This window comes from Thalassophryne amazonica, chromosome 14, assembly GCF_902500255.1.
Source record: "Thalassophryne amazonica chromosome 14, fThaAma1.1, whole genome shotgun sequence".
NCBI lineage: Eukaryota > Metazoa > Chordata > Actinopteri > Batrachoidiformes > Batrachoididae > Thalassophryne > Thalassophryne amazonica.
The window spans coordinates 72,734,810-72,754,233 of record NC_047116.1 but is presented as its reverse complement, the minus strand read 5'-3'; the positions used below and the strand labels follow the sequence as shown (position 1 = coordinate 72,754,233).

Sequence of the window (19,424 nt, the reverse complement as noted above, 5' to 3'; positions counted from 1 at the left end):
TTACAGTGACATTGGGGTCAATTTCAAAGTCACAGTGAGATATTCATGATATTGTCCTTGGCACCTTAGTTAGCGTGCTGTCTCAACAACCAGATGACCAATTTAATTAATATTTAGCAAAAGGGTGTACCTGGGTGATTCCCCTGACACTTTGCATTACTGATTTGTGGTGACCGGGGTATATGTCATCTCCTGATAACTCTTCAGGTTAGACACCTGTGTGATAAGAGTGGCCCTTTGTAGGCTGTACTGATGTGCAGAAGACAGTTTCCTCCCAGCCTTCGCTTTGTTTGCAGATATCTGCTAGTAATGCAGATGAAGTAGACACTTACTGCAGGTTGGCAACATAGAAGCATTTTTATTTGCTTGAGAAAAAGGAGGCCCATGTATTTTTAGACATTTTGAATGTTACTCCATGGAATGATGCACAGAGATTGTTGTTCAAATCAGCTAAAATTTTTCTTCCCTAGTAGCTTGAACAGACAGACAGGGAGCGATTGTTTGATGGTGACACTGTTGGTGCGCCGGCTTCAGCACACACTGAGTGTGACATTTTAGCTGTCCAAAAGGACATACTGAGTGAGCCATGTATCAGTGAGGCACCATTTATGCCTCGCTGCAGCTGCATGCCACTAATCACTGCAACAACCTCACAACATAAATCTTTTGTGTTTTTATCAATCAATCAATCAATCAATTTATTTTTATATAGCGCCAAATCACAACAAACAGTTGCCCCAAGGCGCTTTATATTGTAAGGCAAGGCCATACAATAATTATGTAAAACCCCAACGGTCAAAACGACCCCCTGTGAGCAAGCACTTGGCTACAGTGGGAAGGAAAAACTCCCTTTTAACAGGAAGAAACCTCCAGCAGAACCAGGCTCAGGGAGGGGCAGTCTTCTGCTGGGACTGGTTGGGGCTGAGGGAGAGAACCAGGAAAAAGACATGCTGTGGAGGGGAGCAGAGATTGATCACTAATAATTAAATGCAGAGTGGTGCATACAGAGCAAAAAGAGAAAGAAACAGTGCATCATGGGAACCCCCCAGCAGTCTACGTCTATAGCAGCATAACTAAGGGATGGTTCAGGGTCACCCGATCCAGCCCTAACTATAAGCTTTAGCAAAAAGGAAAGTTTTAAGCCTAATCTTAAAAGTAGAGAGGTAGCACTTATGTAGCAGTGATTTTTGAATGGTGACCTTTTGGCTGAGTAGCTCAGTCATGTTTGCTGTAACCTGGATTTGGAAAGTTGTCAGGCTAAATGTGTACAAGCATAATGTGAGGAGCGTGTAAGCACTCATTGTAAAGCTGTGTTTCACAGCTGGTATGTGAGTTCTCGACTACATTCTCTCATTGTATTTTGTCTGTACGTTGTTAAAGTATTGATCACCAATTATAATAACCATTTTTGAGGTGAAAGTAAATATTTAGCATACACAACATCAAACTTAATGCAAACAGTAAAGATACCAAGTGTGGCATTTATCTGTTTTATTAGAGAGTATTAACACTGGACAATGTAATACAGCAATAGGAAGACAAATCAATTTGACATTCATGTCAGTTCCCAAACTAGTGGCTGCACTGTGGAACAGTGCTGTGGGGGACTCATTACATGTAGAGGTCTGCACAGGTCTAAAGTATTGAACTGAACTGAAATGAAGTCATAGAACTTCTGCCTGAAACTGGACATGCATAAAAATATGAACCTGATATAGAAATAACACAGTGCTTTTAAGATAAGGTCCAAAATGGACTATGGCTCAATGCAGTTTAAAACATAGCAGACCAGAGACATGGAGAACACGCAAACGTTACAGCTATGTGCTATGTTGTTTAACGAGCAAATATTAAAAACAGCAAGTGGTCTGACATTGTATTGATTCAGACTCAACACAGTAACACAACACTTTTTAAAGCACAATGAATGGACTCAGTTTAATCCTGCCAAACATTCTGTATGGGAGTCACACCTGTCAAAAAATGCCTCTTGAAGGTGGGGGGGGGTGGGGGGGTGCATAAATTACACAAAGGTATAAGTCACACCTTTTCTTTATGTGGAACTCTCTTTTTAACACATCATTTCCTTGTACACAGATACCTTACTGCAATAATTAACAAATATATATATATATATATATATATAGTGAGGAAAGTAAGTATTTGAACACCCTGCGGTTTTGCAAGTTTTCCCACTTAGAAATCATGGAGGGGTCTGAAATTTTCATCTTAGGTGCATGTCCACTGTGAGAGACATAATCTTAAAAAAAAAAAAAAAAAAATCCGGAAATCACAATGTATGATTTTTTAATAATTTATTTGTGTGTTACTACTGCAAATAAGTATTTGAACACCTACCAACCAGCAAGAATTCTGGCTCACACAGACCTGTTAATTTTTCTTTAAGAAGCCCTCTTATTCTGCACTCTTTACCTGTATTAACTGCACCTGTTTGAACTTGTTACCTGTATAAAAGACACATGTTCACACACTCAATCAATCACACTCCAACCTGTCCATCATAGCCAAGAGCAAAGAGCTGTCTAAGGACACCAGGGACAAAACTGTAGACCTGCACAAGGCAGGGATGGACTATAGGACAACAGGCAAGCAGCTTGGTAGAAGACAACAACTGTTATGATTATTTATTAGAAAGTAGAAGAAACACAAGATGACTGTCAATCTCCCTCGGTCTGGGATTCCATGCAAGATCTCACTTTGTGGGGTAAGCATGATTCTGAGAAAGCTCAGAACTACACAGGAGGACATGGTCAATGACCTGAAGAGAGCTGGGACCACAGTCACAAAGATTACATTAGTAACACATGATGGTGTCATGGTTTAAAATCCTGCAGGGCAGCAAGGTCCCCCTGCTCAAGCCAGCACATGTCCAGACCTGTTTGAAGTTCACCAGTGACCATCTGGATGATCCAGAGGAGGCATGGGAGAAGGTCATGTGGTCGGATGAGACCAGAATAGAACTTTTTGCAATCAACTCCACTTACCATGTTTAGAGGATGAGAACAACCATCCCAACCGTGAAGCATGGGGGTGGAAACATCATACTCTGGGGGTGCTCTTCTGCAAAGGGGACAGGACGACTGCACCGTATTGAAGGGAGGATGGATGGGGTCATGCATTGCGAGATTTTGGCAAACAACCTCCTTCCCTCAGTAAGAGCATTGAAGATGGGTCATGGCTGGGTCTTCCAGCATGACAATGACCCCAAACACACAGCCAGGGCAACTAAGGAGGGGCTCCATAAGAAGCATTTCAAGGTCCTGGAGTGGCCTGGCCAGTCTCGAGACCTGAACTCAATAGAAAATCTTTGGAGGGAGCTGAAACTCCAAACCTGAAAGATTTGGAGAAGATCTGTATGGAGGAGTGGACCAAAATCACTGCTGCAGTGTGTACAAACCTGGTGAAAAACTACAGGAAACGTTTGACCTCTGTAATTGCAAACAAAGGCTACTGTACCAAATATTAGCATTGATTTTCACAGGTGTTCAAATACTTATTTGCAGCAGTAACATTTTTTTAGATTATGTCTCTCACAGTGGACATGCACCTAAGATAAAAATTTCAGACCCCTCCATGATTTCTAAGTGGGAGAACGTGCAAAATCACAGGGTGTTATATATATATATATATATATATATATATATATATATATATATATATATATATATATATATATATATATATATATATATATATATATGGATTAAAAAAATTTTTCTTAAAATTCTACACACAATACCCCATAATGACGATGTGAAAAAATATTTCTTGATTATATTTTTACAAATTTATTAAAAGTTTAAAAAAAAAAACTAAGAAATCACATGTACATAAGTATTCACAGTCTTTACCACAAAGCTCAAATTTGAGCTCAGGTGCATCCGGTTTCCACTGATCATCCTTGAGATGTTTCTACAGCTTAATTGGAATCCACCTGGGGTAAATTCAGCTGATTGGACATGTTTTGGAAAAGCACACACCTGTCTACATATAAGATCCCACAGTTGACAGTGCATGGCAGACACACACACACACACATATATATATGAGAGCCTGTGTATGTGTTTTGCCATTTGAGGGGTGATATTTTCAAAGATGAAATGATACAAACGATTACATGCAATTAATTAATTGCCAAATACTTGTGGACCTGACTGTATAAATAATGGCCCTTTGCTGAATGCTGTTTTTCCCTAGATTGTGTATGCAGCTGTGGACTGTACAAAAGGACAGAACAATGAGCTTTGCAAGCAGGAGGGGGTGGAGGGCTACCCGACATTCAACTACTACAACTACGGCAAATTTGTGGAAAAATACAATGGAGATCGTGGAGTAAGTGGGACAGCACATTCCACCTGCATAGCTACATGCTTATTATGTCCACCAAGAACATAACAAAATCATCAGCATTTATTTACTTATTTATTTGTCTATCTGTTAGCACAAGTATGTCAAAACTACTACATGAATTTTGACTAAATTTTCACCACAGATACATTTTAGGCCATGGAAGAATCCATTAAATTTTGGAGGTGATCCAGATCCGGATTGTGGATCAAGATTTCACTTTATATAGGCGTGGAAGGATTACGTCAAAACCTCTTCACGTATTCTCACCAAATTTGCATCACAGATAGATATTGGGACATGGAAGACTCCAGTGAATTTTGGAGGTGATCGGGTCCGGTTTGGTGGACTTCAGAAATCTTGATTGCTGTTGTTGACACCAATGTCATTACTGTAGCCTATATATGTGTGTGTGTGTATATGTATGTGTATGTGTGTATATATATATATATATATATATATATATATATATATATATATATAGTGCATCTGGAAAGTATTCACAGCACTTCACAGCACTTCAGTGTTTCCACATTTTACACTCAACAAAAATATAAACGCAACACTTTTGGTTTTGCTCCCATTTTGTATGAGATGAACTCAAAGATCTAAAACTTTTTCCACATACACAATATCACCATTTCCCTTAAATATTGTTCACAAACCAGTCTAAATCTGTGATAGTGAGCACTTCTCCTTTGTTGAGGTAATCCATCCCACCTCACAGGTGTGCCATACCAAGATGCTGATTAGACACCATGATTAGTGCACAGGTGTGCCTTAGAGTGCCCACAATAAAAGGCCACTCTGAAAGGTGCAGTTTTATCACACAGCACAATGCCACAGATGTCGCAAGATTTGAGGGAGCGTGCAATTGGCATGCTGACAGCAGGAATGTCAACCAGAGCTGTTGCTCGTGTATTGAATGTTCATTTCTCTACCATAAGCCGTCTCCAAAGGCGTTTCAGAGAATTTGGCAGTACATCCATCCAGCCTCACAACTGCAGACCACGTGTAACCACACCAGCCCAGGACCTCCACATCCAGCATGTTCACCTCCAAGATCATCTGAGACCAGCCACTCGGACAGCTGCTGAAACAATCGGTTTGCATAACCAAAGAATTTCTGCACAAACTGTCAGAAACCATCTCAGGGAAGCTCATCTGCATGCTCGTCGTCCTTATCGGGGTCTCGACCTGACTCCAGTTCGTCGTCGTAACCGACTTGAGTGGGCAAATGCTCACATTCGCTGGCGTTTGGCACGTTGGAGAGGTGTTCTCTTCACGGATGAATCCCGGTTCACACTGTCCAGGGCAGATGGCAGACAGCGTGTGTGGCGTCGTGTGGGTGAGCGGTTTTCTGATGTCAATGTTGTGGATCGAGTGGCCCATGGTGGCGGTGGGGTTATGGTATGGGCAGGCGTCTGTTATGGACGAAGAACACTGGTGCATTTTATTGATGGCATTTTGAATGCACAGAGATACCGTGATGAGATGCTGAGGCCCATTGTTGTGCCATACATCCAAGAACATCACCTCATGTTGCAGCAGGATAATGCACGGCCCCATGTTGCAAGGATCTGTACACAATTCTTGGAAGCTGAAAATGTCCCAGTTCTTGCATGGCCGGCATACTCACCGGACATGTCACCCATTGAGCATGTTTGGGATGCTCTGGACCAGCGTATACGACAGCGTGTACCAGTTCCTGCCAATATCCAGCAACTTCGCACAGCCATTGAAGAGGAGTGGACCAACATTCCACAGGCCACAATTGACAACCTGATCAACTCTATGCGAAGGAGATGTGTTGCACTGCATGAGGCAAATGGTGGTCACACCAGATACTGACTGGTATCCCCCCCCCCCCCAATAAAACAAAACTGCACCTTTCAGAGTGGCTTTTTATTGCGGGCAGTCTAAGGCACACCTGTGCACTAATCATGGTGTCTAATCAGCATCTTGGTATGGCACACCTGTGAGGTGGGATGGATTACCTCAGCAAAGGAGAAGTGCTCACTATCACAGATTTAGACTGGTTTGTGAACAATATTTGAGGGAAATGGTGATATTGTGTATGTGGAAAAAGTTTTAGGTCTTTGAGTTCATCTCATACAAAATGGGAGCAAAACCAAAAGTGTTGCGTTTATACTTTTGTTGAGTGTATGTTACAAATTATTTCAAAATGGAGTAAATTCATTTTTTCCATCAAAATTCTACACACAACACCCCATCATGACAATGTGAAAAAAAGTTTTTTTGTTGTTTTTTTGTTTTTTTTTTTAAGATTTTTGCAAATTTATTAAATAAAAAACACTAAGAAATCACATGTACATAAGTATTCACAGCCTTTATCATGAAGCTCATAATTGAGCTCATGTGCATCATGTTTCCACTGATCATCCTTGAGATGTTTCTGCAGCTTAACCCGTTTATGCCCAGAATTTTTTTTTTTTTATAAGTGGAAAAAGTTGCATGAGTACCTTTGAGATTTTTTTATTGTGAGTAGAAAATGACAGCGATACACTTCGGCAACAGTTGTTGCCAGTGGTGCAAAATGGGTTAATTGGAGTCTCCCTGGGGTAAATTCTGTTGACTGGATGTGATTTGGAAAGACACACACCTGTTTATATAGAAAGTCCCACAGTTGACAGTGCATGTCAGAACACAAACCAAGCTTGAAGTCAAAGGAATTGTCTGTAGACGTCCAAGACAGGATTGTCAGGAAGCACAAATCTGGGGAAGGGTACAGAAACATTTCTGCTGCTTTGAACGTCCCAATGAGCACAGCGGCCTTCATCATCCATAAATGGAAGAAGTTCAGATCCACAAGGACTCTTCCTAGAGCTGGCCCCCGTTTAAACTGAACAATCGGGGGAGAAGGGTTTGTGTTTTTGTGTTTTTGCTCCCATAGGGGAGCTCCCATAGGGGGGCAAAAACACAGCATAGAGCTGTATAGTGCAATGTAGTCGATATGCCACATTACGCAACTCTACGTAGGCCCAGTGTGAAAGGGGCTTAAGAGGGACACAAAATTGGGGGTGCAGCGAAAGGAGCACTCTGAGTCCCAGACTTACAACCCAGGTGTTAATTGTAATCAACAGTAGTGAGTGGTGGCACTCACACCCCCACAAACTGACACCTAGGTGTTGTAATCCACCAAAAGGCAAAGTAGCTGTGAGCTTGACTTCATGCATGTGCGCAGAGAAAAGTTTGAAATGTTCAAAATCTCCATCACACATTAATGATGTGAACGTCAAGTGAATATTGAGCAAACAAGTCAAAATCACTGCGTGTGAGTGCGAGTGATTGCGTCAGCGCACCGCATCAAAGTGCAGCTCGTCTGATCAATTATAACAAGATGTTAAATCTATCATAAACACACTTTTACAGCTGCACACAAGAAGGAAAGAACATGCAACTGTTTTACCAAGCTATTACAATATAAACATGACAAATAATTACCTTGCAACAGCATAATTTCAAAGGCGGCAGTGAGCTGTACGTTTGAAGCAGAGTGACCAGGAAGCGGAAAAACACTCACAACAGGATCCAAACCCAGGATGTGAAACAAGAGCTGTAGAGAAGCAAAACCACTCGCAGCACTGTAATTTCACAGCAGCAAAGCAAAGTGGGCATGTGGGCGCGAACAGAGCAACACACAGCTCGTGGGCAAAAAAGTGCCGCCAGTGTGTTAACAAACTTAGACCAAGGAATTAACATTCATACCACAGCGGTCAAGACAGTGCAGCATGTCCTACAGCGCGACATGTCCCAGCATATCCCACACTCATTAGCGTTGCACACACTAGTGGTAACAAATTAACACGCATTCATAGGAAAACAAGAGTGACACACAGTAGCGGAAAACAAGTTAAGTCACAATCGCTCACTCGTAGTAAAACAGGATTTTACTCACCAAGAGCTGAAGCCAACAATTGAACACCCGCAGTAAGCGGGGTACTCACCCACGGCGGAAGTGGAACAGAGTAAAGAACTCGCGGTCTTGCAGCCTCTGGAGGGTGCGTATGCGCAGCTCCAACCACGGAAGGTTGCGAGGTAAAACAAGCGATCCAAAAAAAGTTCCACCTTCTGCTTCCCACATGAGAGATGGAAAAAGAGCTGCTCTCATGTACTGTAGCTGACTTCACCCAAGTTACGCCTACTGGCGTGACTTTGTTGGTATAAGACTCAACCTCTGCCCATGCGTGCATGGAATAATCCAGATGCTAAAGCCTGGCAGTCAGGAGGAATCCAAACGTCAGCTCCCGGAAGAAAAGAAAATCAGAACCAAACGCCACTCCTCATGACTGTTTGTTTTCACCAGTTAGGTGGACAGTCAATCAATCAATCAATCAACTTTTTTTTTATATAGCGCCAAATCACAACAAACAGTTGCCCCAAGGCGCTTTATATTGTAAGGCAAGGCCATACAATAATTATGAAAAACCCCAACGGTCAAAACGACCCCCTGTGAGCAAGCACTTGGCTACAGTGGGAAGGAAAAACTCCCTTTTAACAGGAAGAAACCTCCAGCAGAACCAGGCTCAGGGAGGGGCAGTCTTCTGCTGAGACTGGTTGGGGCTGAGGGAAAGAACCAGGAAAAAGACATGCTGTGGAAGGGGGCAGAGATCGATCACTAATGATTAAATGCGGAGTGATGCATACAGAGCAAAAAGAGAAAGAAACAGTGCATCATGGGAACCCCCCCACAGTCTACGTCTAAAGCAGCATAACCAAGGGATAGTCCAGGGTCACCTGATCCAGCCCTAACTATAAGCCTTAGCGAAAAGGAAAGTTTTAAGCCTAATCTTAAAAGTAGAGAGGGTATCTGTCTCCCTGATCTGAATTGCGAGCTGGTTCCACAGGAGAGGAGCCTGAAAGCTGAAGGCTCTGCCTCCCATTCTACTCTTACAAACCCTAGGAACTACAAGTAAGCCTGCAGTCTGAGAGCGAAGCGCTGTAATGGGGTAATATGGTACTACGAGGTCCCTAAGATAAGATGGGACCTGATTATTCAAAACCTTATAAGTAAGAAGAAGAATTTTAAATTCTATTCTAGAATTAACAGGAAGCCAATGAAGAGAGGCCAACACGGGTGAGATATGCTCTCTCCTGCTAGTCCCCGTCAGTACTCTAGCTGCAGCATTTTGAATTAACTGAAGGCTTTTTAGGGAACTTTTAGGACAACCTGATAATAATGAATTACAATAGTCCAGCCTAGAGGAAATAAATGCATGAATTAGTTTTTCAGCATCACTCTGAGACAAGACCTTTCTGATTTTAGAGATATTGCGTAAATGCAAAAAGGCAGTCCTACATATTTGTTTAATATGCGCTTTGAATGACATATCCTGATCAAAAATGACTCCAAGATTTCTCACAGTATTACTAGAGGTCAGGGAAATGCCATCCAGAGTAAAGATCTGGTTAGAGACCATGCTTCTAAGATTTGTGGGGCCAAGTACAATAACTTCAGTTTTATCTGAGTTTAAAAGCAGGAAATTAGAGGTCATCCATGTCTTTATGTCTGTAAGACAATCCTGCAGTTTAGCTAATTGGTGTGTGTCCTCTGGTTTCATAGATAGATAAAGCTGGGTATCATCTGCGTAACAATGAAAATTTAAGCAATACCGTCTAATAATACTGCCTAAGGGAAGCATGTATAAAGTGAATAAAATTGGTCCTAGCACAGAACCTTGTGGAACTCCATAATTAACTTTAGTCCGTGAAGAAGATTCCCCATTTACATGAACAAACTGTAATCTATTAGACAAATATGATTCAAACCACCGCAGCGCAGTGCCCTTAATACCTATGACATGCTCTAATCTCTGTAATAAAATTTTATGGTCAACAGTATCAAAAGCAGCACTGAGGTCCAACAGAACAAGCACAGAGATAAGTCCACTGTCCGAAGCCATAAGAAGATCATTTGTAACCTTCACTAATGCTGTTTCTGTACTATGATGAATTCTAAAACCTGACTGAACCTCTTCAAATAGACCATTCCTCTGCAGGTGATCAGTTAGCTGTTTTACAACTACCCTCTCAAGAATCTTTGAGAGAAAAGGAAGGTTGGAGATTGGCCTATAATTAGCTAAGATAGCTGGGTCAAGTGATGGCTTTTTAAGTAATGGTTTAATTACTGCCACCTTAAAAGCCTGTGGTACATAGCCAACTAACAAAGATAAGTTGATCAGATTTAAGATTGAAGCATTAAATAATGGTAGGACTTCCTTGAGCAGCCTGGCAGGAATGGGGTCTAATAAACATGTTGATGGTTTGGATGAAGTAACTAATGAAAATAACTCAGACAGAACAATCGGAGATAAAGAGTCTAACCAAATACCGGCATCACTGAAAGCAGCCAAAGATAACGATACATCTTTGGGATGATTATGAGTAATTTTTTCTCTAATAGTCAAAATTTTGTTAGCAAAGAAAGTCATGAAGTCATTACTAGTTAAAGTTAATGGAATACTCAGCTCAATAGAGCTCTGACTCTTTGTCAGCCTGGCTACAGTGCTGAAAAGAAACCTGGGGTTGTTCTTATTTTCTTCAATTAGTGATGAGTAGAAAGATGTCCTAGCTTTACGGAGGGCTTTTTTATAGAGCAACAAACTCTTTTTCCAGGCTAAGTGAAGATCTTCTAAATTAGTGAGACGCCATTTCCTCTCCAACTTACGGGTTATCTGCTTTAAGCTACGAGTTTGTGAGTTATACCACGGAGTCAGACACTTCTGATTTAAAGCTCTCTTTTTCAGAGGAGCTACAGCATCCAAAGTTGTCTTCAATGAGGATGTAAAACTATTGACGAGATACTCTAACTCCCTTACAGAGTTTAGGTAGCTACTCTGCTCTGTGTTGGTATATGACATTAGAGAACATAAAGAAGGAATCATATCCTTAAACCTAGTTACAGCGCTTTCTGAAAGACTTCTAGTGTAATGAAACTTATTCCCCACTGCAGGGTAGTCCATCAGGGTAAATGTAAATGTTATTAAAAAATGATCAGACAGAAGGGAGTTTTCAGGGAATACTGTTAAGTCTTCTATTTCCATACCATAAATCAAAACAAGATCTAAGATATGATTAAAGTGGTGGGTGGACTCATTTACTTTTTGAGCAAAGCCAATAGAGTCTAATAATAGATTAAATGCAGTGTTGAGGCTGTCATTCTCAGCATCTGTGTGGATGTTAAAATCGCCCACTATAAGTATCTTATCTGAGCTAAGCACTAAGTCAGACAGAAGGTCTGAAAATTCACAGAGAAACTCACAGTAACGACCAGGTGGACGATAGATAATAAATAAAACTGGTTTTTGGGACTTCCAATTTGGATGGAAAAGACTAAGAGACAAGCTTTCAAATGAATTAAAGCTCTGTCTAGGTTTTTGATTAATTAATAAGCTGGAATGGAAGATTGCTGCTAATCCTCCGCCGACAGTGACATGTAATACTTTTTATCATCTGTTTCTTTCAATTTGTATTTAATTTGGGAACAGGTAATATGCTCAACCATTGCAATTTCCACTCCGCGTGCAGCAGTGGTTAGAATAGTCGTATAAAAAATAACATTTTGCACAAAACGCTTTGTCATCAAGATGTACAATTTTGTCAGGAAACACCTTAAAGTCACATTTTTATTTTTGGTATAATAGAGGACCACCCTAAGACACTATATGTGTGTCTGTGTGTATACAGTGAGGAAAATAAGTATTTGAACACCCTGCGATTTTGCAAGTTTTCCCACTTAGAAATCATAGAGGGGTCTGAAATTTTCATCTAAGGTGCATGTCCACTGTGAGAGACATAATCTAAAAAAAAAAAAAACACAAATCCGGAAATCACAATGTATGATTTTTTTTTAAATAATTTATTTCTATGTTACTGCTGCATATAAGTATTTGAAAACCTACCAACCAGCAAGAATTCTGGCTCTCACAGACCTGTTAATTTTTCTTTAAGAAGCCCTCTTATTTTGCGCACTTTACCTGTATTAATTGCACCTGTTTGAGCTTGTTACCTGTATAAAAGACACCTGTTCACACACTCAATCAATCACACTCCAACCTGTCCACCATAGCCAAGACCAAAGAGCTGTTTAAGGACAACAGGGACAAAACTGTAGACCTGCACAAGGCTGGGATGGACTACAGGACACAGGCAAGCAGCTTGGTAGAAGACAACAACTGTTGTGATTATTTATTAGAAAGTAACACAAGATGACTGTCAATCTCCCTCGGACTGGGATTCCATGCAAGATCTCCCTTTGTGGAGTAAGGATGAATCTGAGAAAGCTCAGAACTACACAGGAGGACCTGGTCAATGACCTGAAGAGAGCTGGGACCACAGTCACAAAGATTACATTAGTAACACATGATGCTGTCATGGTTAAAATCCTGCAGGGCAGCAAGGTCCCCCTGCTCAAGCCAGCACATGTCCAGGCCCGTTTGAAGTTCACTAGTGACCATCTGATTGATCTCTGCTCCCCTCCACAGCATGTCTTTTTCCTGGTTCTCTCCCTCAGCCCCAACCAGTCCCAGCAGAAGACTGCCCCTCCCTGAGCCTGGTTCTGCTGGAGGTTTCTTCCTGTTAAAAGGGAGTTTTTCCTTCCCACTGTCGCCAAGTGCTTGCTCACAGGGGGTCGTTTTGACCGTTGGGGTTTTTACGTAATTATTGTATGGCCTTGCCTTACAGTATAAAGCGCCTTGGGGCAACTGTTTGTTGTGATTTGGCGCTATATAAATTAAAATTGATTGATTGATTGATTGACCATCTGGATGATCCAGAGGAGGCATGGGAGAAGATCATGTGGTCAGATGAGACCAAAATAGAGCTTTTTGTAATCAACTCCACTTACCATGTTTAGAGGATGAGAACAACCCCAAGAAAACCATCCCAACCATGAAGCATGGGGGTGGAAACATCATACTCTGGGGTGCTCTTCTGCAAAGGGGACAGGACGACTGCACCATATTGAAGGGAGGATGCCACATGAACATGAAGCTGAGTGGTGAAGCATCCTTTGATTTAAATGCAGCCAACTGGCTGTCAAAGTGATAATTAATAAAATGGAGCAACGTTTTACTAGCAACGGGAATAAAAGCTGGTTCCAAGTCTAGACTTGTGGCTTTTTAAGGCCCTCACATGCACATTGATCATATGATTTTCAAACTGGAAAAATGAATTGTCATCTTTGTTGTTGCAGAAAATCGTCTCAACTGGTATCAGAAGCTGAACATGTCTTTAAAAGAAACATCACAAAACTCTACGACCCCGTTCCCATGGACATGATTTTGGCCATGACTGTCCATGAATACGGCATGTTAAAAGCTGTCTTGGTGAATCCTGACCATGGCTGATCCCATTAACTGTGATAAGTTATCTACAACAACACCATGACCTTATTACAACGTAGAAGAGGATTCAGCATGAATGAGCCAAGATACACCATGATTTAGTGACACAACAAGACTCCAGAAAAAAAATGCCTAAGATGGACCTGTGAGGAAATAAGAATGTCCACATTAAGGCAACATGTTAAGTCATCCAGAACCCTGACTTGACACGAATATCCAAGAATGCCCAGGATCGCCTTCAAGATGATAAGAGTGCAGAATGACATGAAGAGATTCCATGGCAAGAATATCCAGGACTTGCCAGGGTGTCACAAAGACTAGCCCCAGGACTCACCATGATTTAGTGGTCCATTTGGTTTTGTGATCAAAAAATTGTATACGTGTATTTATGAGTTTAAAAAAAAAACCTAAACCTCAGGGAGGATGACAGGATAACAATGCTCAGGCCTGTAGCGCAGTGATGACAATGAAAGGAAAAGTTCAGACTGTGGGATGGTTTGACACAGTAAGAGGGCAAAGCTCATGCAAATGGCACAAACCAAATTAAGACCTTCAGTGTTTTGTAAACGGCGAGCTGTTGTGTATGGGGATCTTTCACTTATTTAATTTTGTCTGTTTTGTCTCCATGCACCTTCACAGGAATCGGGCTTTTCAGGTTTCATGCGCAGCCTTCGAGGACGTGACCAGGAAAGGGTTGTCAAGAAGAAGGAGGAGCTCTGAGGGAGTTGGCGTGACAGAGCTCGTCATTGCACTGTGACCTTTGACCCTGGCAGGGCCATATCAGCACTGATGTGGGAGACTTGATGACCTCAGTGAACAGCTATTTTTATACCATGGTGGTCACGTTTGTGATAGTAAACAGAGTAACTACAGTAAAACCGACAGGTGACTTCTTTATTGTGGGTTGTCTGATAGGCAAAGAGTGCACACATGCACACACACCAGTCACCAAAACACTGTGACTGCTACGTGAAAAGCTACACCTTATGTCTATGCAAATCTGACCTCTGCTCAGCCCTGTGGAGGTCTTTGTGACTGATTCCTGTCTGTGGTGGTGTGAGGTGGTGGGCTGAAGTACTTTTAGAGATGAAGTATGAACTCTTACTGAGTCCACAAGCGAACTAAAAGTCTCATCAGCTCTGCCTCTACAAATGCTGATAATCACCAAAACACACTTAGCATCAGCTGCAGTGTTTTTGTACAGAACCTTCATGCCTGGACTCCTAAAGACTGATCGTGCAGCAGAGGTGTGGAATATCACTCAAATGTCACATGAGTTAGAATTGTATCACCTCTCAAATACTGACTGCATTATGTCCATGTTGATAAGTAGCATTTCTTCTTATGGACAGTCAAATTCTTTACAAAGATGATATTTAAAGTACAATCAAAGTACAAAGTCAATGCAGCAAAAGCCTAAGTATGTATGTAACAACTAAGCAGGACAAGTCAGGAAATGAATACAAGAACATTTCCTAGTTACTGAGTATGTCTTAGACTTTGTTTAAAGGTGCCTGACAAGATTTTCGATAATATGTAGTGTTGAGGTTTCAGATGGCAGCCAACACCTGCTAAATTTTGTATAAAGACTGTTTTTCCCCAACTCAAACCCCCAAACAGCTGTAGGAATAAAAGGAAATCCCTTATGAAGCAAATTCATAAAACCTCTACTGTTATAGCAGAAACCAACAGTTTTGTGGGGCAAAAGGGTAGTGAAAATTTAAAAACAAAACAAAAAAAAAGCTAAATTAATCCAGAATCTCATTTCTAAATCACAGCATTTGTGCTTAGGGATATTAGTTCGTGAGCCAGTTTTACCTATTTGGTACCACTTAAGGACACTAAACAATACTTACAATCCAGCCTTAGTATACCACGGCCTACATAAAAATGTATAGTGGCCATCACAGACTGGCAGCTGTAGCCAGTTAGGGGGTCAATGAAGGATTACACAAGGGTCAAATTATAAAAATGCTCCCATCGTAATAAAAAGTGTTTTATTGTTATGCATTATTTCCAAAAAGGTGGTGTCTGAAATATGACGGAATGTTATGGGGTAAAGATAAATGGTTGAGTCCATGTGCTTTTTATTGAGCTCTGGGACTTAGTGGTTGACCTAATGGGATTAATAAATGGAATAGTTCTGACTGTGTCGAATGCTTGGTCTCCAAAGTAAAGGTCAACTCAAGTCAACATCCATTGGATTATGTGACATCTGTTACCCTGTGACATGATAACTAAGTATAACAGGTGGTTCAAACTATTGCTTTTTAAAATTGGATTACTTCAACTATTTCATTTGCATCACTTTTTACCAAAATACGAGTAACTTTAACTTTGGCCCCTGTACAAACTGAAGTTGACCTTTGTCAACATTTTTACTGTATTTCCCCATAACTCCATAACATTCAGTCAGATAGTCCAAACTATACCTTTTTGTAATCTTTATGGTCAGACAAATAATGTGGTATACTTTTCATTATGACTGGGGCATTTAAATGTTCACCCCTGTTTAATCATTCATTGACCTCTGCATGGCTACAGCTACCACCCTGGGATGGCAGCCATACCTTTTTGTGTAAGCTATGGTAAACTAAGTTTTTTTCTCCTTAAGTGGTATTGAGTACCTGTTTGGTCCATGGACTGTATCTGATAAACAAAACAAGCACTCATCAGTCATCTTTAAATATAGTCTAAGACATCTTCAATTACTTTGACTGTTCATGTATTCAGTCCCTGTTTTGACTCAGATCTGTAAAAGTGATGATTTACATGTTATATATGTACTTTAAAAAAACCTTTGTTGTATTCAATTTCTACTTTCAACTTTGTATTTCAGTGTAATGTTTGTTTGTTGTGGATTGATTGTTAGAGGAAACACCACATGTCGACTTCAATATAATATAATGCATTGACTGAGAGGTCATACAGTTTTCTATCATTTGACATTTGCATGATGTTGCACAGGAGTGTGCACACTTCTGTTGTAGACTGTATCTTAGAGATTGTTATATAAAACTACAAGGGTACTTCAATGAATTCTCAACTTTGCCCAGAAAACACAGGAGAAAGATTCTTACATTATTTTTTTTGACATCATGTCCCTTGACTTCGCTATACTTTGTCCACTGATGATCGAGCTTTGCCATCCCTTCACAGAAGAAGGTCGAGGCTCCAGATACTTTTGTTTCCTGGTCAGGCCGAGAACATTTTGAAGTACCCTCATATAATTAACACTATCTGAGAAAGCCCAAAGCTGCAGTTTTGGAAATGTCTTTCTTGATGAAAACAAGTAAAATATACAATATTTACATTGTTTGCTTTAAACTGTGACCTTAAAATGTGTGAAGTTGTTGGAGTTTCTTAAAAAAATGTCTGTAAAGTGGAGTTGTAAAACCGGTTCTTCAAAGTGCAGAGAGGATGCAGGTTTTCATCATGACCATGCGCTGCACCAGCTGAGGAGCTGAGCAGTGAACTCACCTGCTGCATGTTCAGAAGGAATCCTCCTGTTCTCAAACTAGTTTTACAGCACTGCTGTCAAGTTGACCAAGGCCGAAGGTCTAATACCCTGAAGACCTGCACCACAGCAAATCAAAGAAGAAAGCAAAAGAACACATGAGAGCATGAAATGCCAAAAATGAGTGTGTTGTTCTTGTGAGATTGTTGTGTTTCAGTACCACGTTCTGCAGAATCGTGCGTACGGCTGCTCCACATTCAGTGTGGTGGATGTGGTTGAAGGTGGTGGATGTGCTGAGGCATTCTGTAGTCATGCTTTTTGTGATGATCACATCAAGGCCAAAAATTTGTTTACTGTGAAGATTCGGCTTATCAGCATTTGGCGTTGCATCATTAGAGTCATTCATCTTTCCAGTATTCTGATGTGCGACTCATTCAAGTTTTGTGAACAAAATGCATCCCAGCATGTAGCAGTGCACTCTGACCGCAACTGCATTTGGCCTCTACAGAGCTGCTGCAGTATTGAAAAGTGCACTTAAAATTCAGTGTTTTGTTTTTGCAGACTGGAATGATGCGAGAGCGTTCAAAGCCTCATGTCACTGCAGATTCATACTGAATGCCACAAAACACTGGAAATAAAAGATGACGCTTCTGATCGGTTGATTCAAAGTTCTGACACATTCGAGCAGCTTTACTGATTTTTATTGTTTAAAATTGTGTCCAGTCACATTTCACAGGCAGAAAATATTTCAAACAAATAAAAATATCAGACTGGACTCATGGCCTGAAGATTAAAGAGCTTTTGATTTGCCTGAAAAAATATTTGTAGGGCATAATTCAAACTCTTGGTGTAAACTTTGGAGGTTCTGGGTTTTGGTTCCTACCTATAGAGTATTGATGCTCCAACTCTTTCTGCTGCTGAATCACAAGCCACGAGGACTAAAAGGCACATCTCCTCATCAGTGTCTGTGTCCCCCCGGCGTCTCCGCCTCCCCTGCTCTGTGTCTAGCAAACCTGCAGTGATTCCACCTGGGCTGCACGTTCTCCTCCTCCCGTTGTCTTTTCACAGCATCATACAATCATCACGACTCGGGCAGCCATCAACTTTTTAGTGTTTTAGCTCTGTGTGTTTTCAGCTCCCAAACTTACACTGCTATCAATGCTCATATATCATGTAGCCAAATGTTTTTTTTTATTATTCAGTTTGTTTTCATGATGAATAACATTCTCAGGGATCGCGAAACACAATTAAAGGGAACTTGTTTGTAATTTGCTTTCCACCATGGTAAATTTGAGTCCACCGGTCACCGCTGTCAGCGATGTTTACATTTGTACCCACAAGGTAAATTAAATAGACTTGTTCTTTTGCTTTGCTGTGTTATATCAGCAGATGATATTGACCCACTTCTTTGAAACGTCTGGATTCTTCACGGATGTATTCTGTGTGAAACTGTCCCAGATGTTCTGGCTGGCACCAAACACTGTTTTCTGTTTTAGTGTTACTGAAACATTCCATGGTTTGCAGAAGCAGTTTGAAGTGTTTGTTGTTGACATGTAATTAAGTGTTCATTCTCTGGACCTTTGTTTATTTATTTTCTTCAGGGGCCACAGCAGTGATGTCACATTGTTGAGTGATGTAAGACCACCTGTCTTATCCAGAAGTGTCCATGTTGTGTGTCACAGTGTTACACTTATGCCAAGAAGTCATTGTTGCCGGTATATTGTTTGTTTTCTTCTGTTTCAGCCATATGTAAAGTTTTTTTCCCCGTTATAGTATCCTGGGCGATGAAAAGAATAAAGTCACAGACTTCCAAAATAAATTTCCACTTGAAGTTTTAATGTTTTGTTGGTTATTCTGTAACATTTTGAATTAGGATGTACGCGTATTTGCCTGTATCTTTTTGTTTGTTTTGTTTTGTAACAGTATTGTAGAGCAGGTAGCTGAGTGGATAAGGAGCTGGGTTTGAATCTCATTCATGCTATCTGTTTTACTAAAGGTTTACTCGTGTAAAAACCTGCGTGCTGAATTAGTGGAGGAGGACAGTGCCAAATGCTCAAAATAGTGCATCTTGCCCATTTATCTTATTTGACTTTATGAAAAAGTACAGTAGAGTTCAGAATAATAGTAGTGCTGTGTGACTAAAAAGATTAATCCAGGTTTTGAGTATATTTCTTATTTTTACATGGGAAACAAGGTACCAGTAGATTCTCACAAATCCAACAAGACCAAGCATT

General features: G+C 40.7%; 1 protein-coding gene across 1 annotated transcript in view; it reads left to right on the top strand.

Moving 5' to 3' along the window:
* pdia5 (protein disulfide isomerase family A, member 5) overlaps positions 1–19,025 on the top strand; it is a 196,049-nt gene extending 177,024 nt beyond the window's left edge. Inside the window, exons 16-17 of the mRNA XM_034185846.1 lie at positions 4,219–4,353; positions 14,373–19,025. Coding sequence (XP_034041737.1) covers positions 4,219–4,353; positions 14,373–14,453 — 216 coding nt within the window. The 3' untranslated portion in view covers positions 14,454–19,025. The remainder of the gene's footprint in view (positions 1–4,218; positions 4,354–14,372) is intronic.
* The last annotated feature ends 399 nt before the right edge of the window (positions 19,026–19,424 follow it).